This window comes from Eleutherodactylus coqui, chromosome 1, assembly GCF_035609145.1.
Source record: "Eleutherodactylus coqui strain aEleCoq1 chromosome 1, aEleCoq1.hap1, whole genome shotgun sequence".
Taxonomy (NCBI): domain Eukaryota; kingdom Metazoa; phylum Chordata; class Amphibia; order Anura; family Eleutherodactylidae; genus Eleutherodactylus; species Eleutherodactylus coqui.
In genome coordinates, this window is record NC_089837.1 from 306,115,350 (window position 1) to 306,124,565 (window position 9,216).

Genomic DNA, 9,216 nt, shown 5'->3' on the forward strand with positions numbered 1-9,216 from the left:
TTTTTTGGGCCAGATAGGTAGAACACCACGATGGGAAGACTCAGTGCAGCCATACTATACACAGACCCCTGTAATATTCCTGTAGCAAAGGTATAAGCTGAACCCAGTAACAGTTATGTGGCAGAAGTCTAGGGAGACCCCAGTAACATTTCTGTAGTAACAGTATAGACAGACCCCAGTAACATTTCATTAGCAGAAGTATAGGCAGACCCCAGTAACATTTCATTAGCAGAAGTATAGGCAGACCCCTGTAACATTTATGTAGCAGCAGTATTGGCAGACCCCTGTAACATTTGTGTAGCAGCAGTATATGCAGACCCCTCTAACATTTTTGTAGCAGCAGTATAGGCAGACCCCAGTACCATTTCTGTAGAAGTAAAGGCAGACCCCAGTAACATGTCTGTCGCCAGTACCATTTTTGTAACAGAAGTATATGCAGACCCCAGTAACATTAACGTGGCGGAAGTATAGACAGACCCCACTAACATTTCTGTGGTAACGGTATAGACAGAGCCGAGTAACATTTCTGTAGTAACAGTCTAGGCAGATCCCAGTAACATTTCTGTTGCAGAAGTATAGGCAGACCCCTGTAACATTAACGTGGCAGCAGTATTGGCAGACCCCAGTAACATCCTTGTGGCAGCAGTATAGGCAGACCCCAGTAACATCCTTGTGGCAGCAGTATAGGAAGACCCCTGTAACTTTCTTGTAGCAGAAGTATAGGCATGCAGACCCCAGTAAAATTTCTGTAGTAATATTATAGGCCAACCTCTGAAACATTGGGATACCATGAGCGTAGGCGAAGGCCGGAAAAATTAGTTGGATAAGAGTGTAGGCGTGGGCCCCAAAAATTAGTGTACCAAGAGTACAATTGTACCTATGAAAAATTTATCAACCGAGAGGGCAGGTGAAACCCCTAAACATTTTTTAAAGATACAGCTCACTGTTGCTTAATTTGTAACAGAGCCTGTAGGCAGCCCTGTTGAAACAATTGGTTCATGTTACAGTCTCAATACTTATGAAACTTAGAAAAATTGTAAAAACATTGGTAGATGTAGATGAGCCTTTTGGGCCACAGAAAAATTGACCAGTCAGCGCGATGACATGTTGTTTCTGGAGGAGAAGCAGGAGGAGGACTAATGCCAGAGACAGATTGACAAAGCTAAATGCCCCGTTTTACCGGTGACAGAGAAGAGTGCTTTTATCTGCGGTTGCAGCGAAAAGAATCTTTAGGTTCCGCTGCTCTCCGTCGGTGGAGAAGAGAAGTCTGGGGAAATCCAGGCTTTGTTCATCTTTATGAATGTAAGCATGTCAGCACTGTCAGTTGACAGGCGGGTACGCTTGTCCGTGATGATTCCCCAGCTGCACTAAACACCCTCTCTGACAAGACGCTAGCGGCAGGGCAATCCAGCACCTCCAGGGCATACAGCGCAAGTTCGTGCTACGTGTCCAGCTTTGACACCCAATAGTTGTATGGAGCAGAGGCATCACGGAGGACGGTGGTACGATTGGCTACATACTCCCTCACTATCTTTTTACAGTGCTCCCTCCGACTTAGCCTTAACTGGGGAGTGGTGACGGAGCCTTGCTGGGGAGCCATAAAGCTGGCAAAGGCCTTGGACAGTGTTCCCCTGCTGCGCTGAACATGCTGCCTGATCTCCGCGCCTCCCCTGCTACTTGGCCCACAGAACTGCGCCTTCTGCTGCTAGCGCTGTCAGATGGGAAGTTTACCATCAGTTTGTTCACTAGGGCCCTGTGGTATTGCATCACTCTCGAACCGCTTTCCTCTTCAGGAATGAGAGTGGAAAGGTTTTCCTTATACCGGGGGTCGAGAAGGGTGTACACCCAGTAATCCGTAGTGGCCAGAATGCGTGTAACGCGAGGGTCACGAGAAAGGCAGCCTAACATGAAGTCAGCCATGTGTGCCAGGGTGCCAGTACACAAGACATGGCTGTCCTCACTAGGAAGATCACTTTCAGGATTCTCTTCCTCCTCGTTCAGAGGCCATACACACTGAACAGATGGGAGGCAAGCAGCACGGGTACCCTCTGCAGTGGGCCCAGCTGTCTCTTCCCCCTCCTCCTCCTGCTCCTGCACCTCCTCCTCCTCCAAAACGCGCTGAGATATAGACATGAGGGTGCTCTGACTATCAAGCGACATACTCTCTTTCCCCGTCTCCTGTTCCGACCGCAAAGCGTCAGCCTTTATGCTTTGCAGCGAACTTCTCAGCAGGCATTGCAGAGGAATGGTGACGCTAATGATTGTAGCATCGCCGCTCACCATCTGGGTAGACTCCTCAAAGTTTCTGAAGACCCTGCAGATGTCTGCCATCCAGGCCCATTCCTTCGTAAAGAATTGGGGAGGCTGATTGCCACTACGCCACCCATGCTGGAGTTGGTATTCCACTATAGCTCTACGCTGCTCAGACAGCCTGGCCAACATGTGGAGCGTAGAATTCCACCGTGTGGGCATGTCGCACAGCAGCCGGTGCTCTGGCAGATTAAACCGATGTTGCAGAGTCCACAGGGTGGCAGCGTCTGTGGTGGACTTGCGTAAATGTGCGCAGACGCAGCGCACCTTACCAAGCAGGTCTGACAAGTGTGGGTAGTTTTTCAGAAACCGCTGAACCACCAGATTGAAGACGTGGGCCAGGCATGGCACGTGTGTGAGGCTTCCGAGCTGCAGAGCCGCCACCAGGTTACGGCCGTTGTCACACACGACCATGCCAAGTTGGAGGCTCAGCGGCGAAAGCCAGAGGTCGGTCTGCTCAGTCAGACCCTGCAACAGCTCGGCGGCCGTGTGCCTCTTGTCACCTAGGCTGAGTAGTTTCAGCATGGCCTGCTGACGCTTGCCCACCACTGTGCTGCTGCGCCACGCCACACCGACTGCTGGCGACGTGCTGCTCACATTTCTTAATTGAGAAGTAGAGGTTGCGTAGGAGGAGGAGGAGGGGGAGGGTTTAGAGGAGGTGGCATAGACCGCCGCAGATACCCGAACCGAGGAAGGACCCGCTATTGTGGGTGTGGGTAGGACGTGTGCGGTCCCAGGCTCTGACTCGGTCCCAGCCTCCACCAAATTCACCCAGTGTGCCGTCAGGGAGATATAGGGGCCCTGCCCGCCAGTACTTGTCCACGTGTCCGTGGTTAAGTGGACCTTCCCAGTAACCGCGTTGGTGAGGGCACGATTGATGTTGCGGGAGACATGCTGGTGTAGGGCTGGGACGGCACACCGGGAAAAATAGTGGCGACTGGGGACCGAATAGCATGGGCCCGCCGCTGCCAACATGTTTTTGGAAGCCTCCGTTTCCACAAGCCTGTACGGCAGCATCTCCAGGCTGATCAATTTGGCAATGTGCACGTTTAAAGCTTGAGCGTGCGGGTGCATGGCGGCGTATTTGCGCTTGCGCTCCAAGGCTTGCACTAGCGACAGCTGGATGCTGCGCTGAGAGACATTGCTGGATGGGGCAGAGGACAGCGGAGGTGAGGGTGTGGGTGCAGGCCGGGAGGCGCTCGTGCCTGTGTCCTGAGAGGGGGGTTGGATCTGAGTGGCAGGTTGGGGCACAGGAGAGGCAGTGGTGCGACCCGGAGGCGGTGAACGGCCTTCGTCCCACCTCATGGGGTGCTTGGCCATCATATGCCTGTGCATGCTGGTGGTGGTGAGGCTGGTACTGGTGGCTCCCCGGCTGATCTTGGCGCGACACAGGTTGCACGTCGGTCGTCCACGCTCTCACTGAAAAACATCCACATCTTTGAAGACCTAGGCCTCTGCAGGGTGGCTTGGCGCGAGGGAGTGCTTTGGGAAACAGTTGGGGGAGTCTTCACTCTGGCCCTGCCTCTACCCCTAGCCACCCCACTGCCTCTTCCAACCTGTCCTGCTGCTGCACTTGCCTCCCCCTCTGAAGATCTCTCCTCACCTTTTCAAAGGTTGGGCATTGATCACGACAAATTCCTCAGGTGGGAGAGGAACCATTTTTTCCCAATCAAGGCAGGGGCCCGAGAACAGTTCCTGGGAGTCTGTCTGCTCATCAGAATGTGTCATTTTCATGGAGTGAGAAGGCTGGGAGAAAGGAGGAGCAGCAGCAAGAGGATTCAAAGTTGCAGCAGTGGACGGCGTAGAAGACTGGGTGGTCAATACATTGCTGGATGCATTTTCTGCTATCCACGACAGGACCTGCTCACATTGCTCATTTTGTAATAAAGGTCTAGCATGTGGACCCATAAATTGTGATATGAAGCTGGGGACCCCAGAAACTTGCCTCTCTCCTAATCCCGCAGCAGCCGGCTGCGATTCACCTGGACCAGGAACTCGGCCTGTGCCCACACCCTCACTTGGACCTCGGCGTCCTCACCTGGTCCACAGCCACGTCCTCTAGGCCTACCCCTACCCCTAAGCATAGTGTATTTCAAATACAGCAGACACAGAGCGTTGTAAAAAATTAGGCAATTATTTGCCTGCACCTGGAGGCTGGCAGCGGTTATGTTACGCACCCTGTAGGCCAAATAAATTATACGCTAGGCTGCAGAAAGGCCTAGCTGGCTAATAGTGAGCCACTACAACTCCTAGCAGCCACTAGGAGTTGTACTGCACACGCACACAGGTAGCTCTAAGGAGGATTTTTTTTTCAAATGTTTTTGAAAAAAAAAACAGGAGCCTAGATAGCGTGTATATGTCTTTCCCTCTATCAGCGGCTGTGGCCGTACGCTGTGCGTAAAGTTGACGGGACGCACAGAGCGGTGTAAAAAATTAGGCAATTATTTGCCTGTACTTGGAGGGTCACAGCGGTTATGTAACGCACACTGTGGGACGAAAAAATTATACACTAGGCTGCAGAAAGGCCTGGCTGGCTAATAGTGAGCCACTACATCAGTAATGCACAGGCTCACAGGTAGCCCTAAGGGGGAGCTTTTTTGGGGTACTTGTTGACAGGATTCTACACTACCACTGTCCATGCCTGACCACTACTGCCCCTATACTCTGTATAGTTGGCTGCAGACTGACAACGCAATAGTCTGCAGAGCCCAAGATGAAAAAAAAAAAGTGCAAAACTGCTCCCAGCTGCCACAACAGTAATGCACACGGTCAGAGGTAGCCCTAAGAAGGACCGTTGGGGTTCTTGTAGACAGGATCCTACACTACCATTTTCTGTATCTCAGTAGCACTTTCCCTATACGCTGTATAATAGACTGCAGACTGTGAACGCTACAGCTGTAATGGCCTGCACAGCCCGAGATGAAAAAAAAAAATTTGTGCAAAACTGCTCCCAGCCAGCCACAACAGTAATGCACACGGTCAGATGTGGCCCTAAGAAGGACCGTTGGGGTTCTTGAAGACGCTAACACTCTCCCTATAGCACCAGTAGCACTCTCCCTAATCTCTGCCAGCGTGTGTCTGAGGCGAGCAGCAGGCGGGGCTGCTTTATATACTCGGCGGTCACTTGATCTCGCCAGCCCATCACTGAAGGGGGGTGGGATACGGCTGGAACGTCGCAGGAGGAAGTTGTAATGCCTTCCCTGCATGTCTATTGGCCAGAAAATGGCGCAAAACATGCAGGGAAGGAAATGGAATTGACTGGAGTACCGCGTGGTGCTCGTCTCGAGTAACGAGCCTCTCGAGTACCCTAATACTTGAACGAGTATCAAGCTTGGACGAGTACATTCGCTCATCTCCAGTCATAATTATGATGCTTAACATTTTTGTAGGCAAAGATCTTATTTCTATAACCTCATTAAATAACCTTACTAAATAAGGTGCAAGTATAGATTTGTGGGTTTTATAATGCAGTAAAACCTCTACTAGCATTGACATCTACTATGGCCGATTTCGAGCAAGGCTGTTTTTGAAGCCAAAATTTTAGTAACATTGATTGCCTCTAATAACACCGGCCCATGTGACCTTGCTGCTAAACCCACGTGATCTCCTGCTCAGCATCTCCTCCTCCTGCTGCAAGCCTACCACAGAACATGAAGCTATTGCTTTGGTGTGAACCACAGGAAGTGCTAACTTTGCCCATACTCTACCACCTCCATCACTACTAGCACGTTCCACTTGCTTTATTCATCTTTCCTTTTTTAATATTTGTTTTGCTTGGTTCTTTTTTTGTATAATTTTTATTGTACTTTTATATAATGTTTCAGCTAACTTTGTATTTTGCAGAAAACCACTGATGGCTGCGTTAGGCCTGCAAATAATTTATAGCAGCCAGACTCGCATTTTTGAACGATTGAAACCGCTGACACACACACTTTATGTATTTTCAGTTTTCCTGTATTTTTTGTTTTATATTCAACCAACAACTAAATGAGTTGCATTCCCTGGATGGCACAATATGTGATTTAGAAGGCTGTACACAGCATAGATTGTATGTTTTAAACTGTCTCTTTTTTGCGCAGTATAATTTAATTCCCCTCATCCTACTGCTAGCTATGAAAAGCGTGCAAATTACCCAGAGTGGCCAGACCCATGACTTTGAACAACATCTATGGCCACAAAAAGAGAACTGCAATATTCCATGTGCCAAAGTGTACTTTATATATCTGCTTTGCTGCTATATACAGTGACAGCAGCAAGAATATAATACCCTCTCCTAATGTACTGACCATGTTTTGTATAGGCATACACGTGGTGCAGTCTCTTTCTCAGGTCCCTCCAATACAACCCCATTTAACTTCTATGCTTTTATACAAGCTGTCACACCAACATGAATATATCCTCTGTAGAATATCTGTCCTTAGAAACAGACCACATTTAATATAGGCATATGAATATTATGCTGCTTTTCTGTCTTATGCTCAGTTGTAAAATAGCCACTGGCTACACTGTTCTTATGTTTTATATGACTAGGTCATGTGATGCAGATATCCAATGAAACTGCTGCCCATATGCGAGATCTAGGACCTATTTGGTGACATCATCAAGTAGCCTTGGCTGCCGATTGGCTGCAAGCTGACCTCTGTACCAGGCATTATGGGAAATTCTATTTCCCTGCGAATTTCGCCAGAAATCGATTTGGACACATCCAATTCGATTTAGCAAAATGAGACTGATCAAGGCAAGCACACATTGTGTTGCTTTTTTCTGTCATCTTCCAGCTCTACTGCTAAACATTTTCTTACAAGCTGATTCTAAGTTCTTATTTCTTTAATTACTTAGAAAAATTAATGCCTTTACAAAAACAAAAATACATCTAGAATTGCCACAGATGCTAGTGCACTTCCCTCTTTTTAAAACTTTCAGCCTTCACTATGATTAGCTACAAGCCTATTTACTGCCTTCTGCTTGAGGATGTTAATGGGATATTTTGATGCCTTTACAAATCAATAAAAACTAACATAAAATAATCTATGAACATTTCGTGCTATGATTCCTAAAACTAACTGTATAATTGATTGTGCCTCTCTATTTTGTAGATCACTGAGTACTTCCATTCCATTAATTGAGCGGACTTTTACATCATTCCCTTCATTTAGTTCAGTGGGAGAATGGCTGGAGGCCATTGAAATGGAGAGATACAAGGATAACTTCACAGCAGCAGGTTATTGCTATCTGGAGTCAGTGGCCAGGATGACAGTTCAGTAAGTTGTTCTTTGTGGTAATACTTGTAATGTCATTCTTTAATAAAATAATCTAATGAACAGCAGCAGCTAATAATATCCTTGTGAATACTTCCAAAAAAGTTCCATAAATTATAATTTAGGCATACCTTACGTAGATGCACATGAATATATTATGGACAAGTGTTCAATGTTCAGGAAAACTGTAGAGTCTCATAGCCCTACCAATTTACATTAGTGATTCTGAAAGTAAAATAGTAAATAATTGAAATATTCCAATCAAGAAATTTTACCTTTACTGATAGAAATAAGTCTCTGAAATAGTGTAGATTACGGTTGATCTTGTCAATTCTATTGCCTTTTAGAAAAGTTTTACTGTACTTTGTTTATTTTAATTTGGTCTTGTTAATTAATTGAAAAATTTAAAGACTCCTCCCTGCATGTAAGAGAAGCTAGGCTAGTGACTTATATAGTTACTGAGGCTGACTTCCAAACTGATTTTTAAGGCTGTGTTCTTATATCCGACACAAGCCATGATAATTTAGTGCTCTTATTAAATGGACTGTCCTGACAAGGATTTCATTAAGGCCCAATGTCCACGGGCTGATTTGATTTGCCCCACGCAGAAGATCCACAGTTCAAGCCACCCATGGGGAAGCACGGGCGACTGCACTTCAATTTACACATGTGGACTTGTTTTCCAGATTCCATATGTGGAAAATAAATCATAGCATGCTCCATTTTAGTGCAAATTCGAAGCAGACAGCTTTCATTGAAGTCAACAGAAGTAGTCCAATGTGTGGCCCGTCCGCAATTGACATTACAGACGGGCTGCGGATTCCGCTGGAAAGCAGGAGTTTAAACATAAAACTGTACTGCGCATCTGTGCTGGCGCACCAGCCGGCACTTCCGCACATATCTGCAGTACAGAAAAAATAAGACAGGCACAGGTACGCAGGGTCACCAGCCGTGGGCAGGATCGGATTCCACTGCAGGCTCCCGCATAAGGAATCCAACCTGCCTGTAGACATGAGGCCTTATTCTTCATCATGTTTTGTGATTATTACTATCCTGCACCTTTGCAATGTTTAGTATACTCTAGTTCATATACCTTGATGAACATTTTAATCTGATAAAACATTTAATTTAAGATGCAAATGTGGTAAAATTGTATTACTTAGTACAACATAATGGTAACAATGTTTTTGTGAAAACTAAAATAGTTCAACTAATGAGGTAACAAGAAGCCAGTTGATAACATGACAATCATACTAGTTGTGTGTGCATCTTTTTCTTCTTTTTTGCAGGGATGTCATGAGTCTAGGAATCACATCTGTGGAACATCAGAAAACTATTCTGAGTGGCATTCAGACCTTACGTGCTCAAGTTATACAAATGCATGGACGGGGAGTGCAGGTGTGACATGCAAGAACACAAGACAAGCTCTGAGACTGAAAAATCCAAAGGGAGAGCTGTGCAGCCCCCATATCTGGCCAAGAAACATGAGCAGAAAAAGGGAAACATATAAGAGGAGGCAAATAAATATAGGATTACACTGGTGTCAAATCCTTTCTTAAATCCCTGAAAGAAATTGTGAAAATTGCCATGCGGATATCCAATGGGTGAAGACAGCACAGTCACAAAGAAGATTTAATCTCTTTCAATG

At 46.6% G+C, this 9,216-nt stretch overlaps 1 protein-coding gene across 1 annotated transcript in view; it reads left to right on the forward strand.

The window, feature by feature from the left end:
- The window catches only part of EPHA10 (EPH receptor A10), a 720,654-nt gene extending 711,682 nt beyond the window's left edge, over positions 1-8,972 (forward strand). The window contains exons 18-19 of the mRNA XM_066574828.1: positions 7,407-7,571; positions 8,858-8,972. Of these exons, the coding sequence (XP_066430925.1) occupies positions 7,407-7,571; positions 8,858-8,972 (280 nt within the window). The remainder of the gene's footprint in view (positions 1-7,406; positions 7,572-8,857) is intronic.
- The last annotated feature ends 244 nt before the right edge of the window (positions 8,973-9,216 follow it).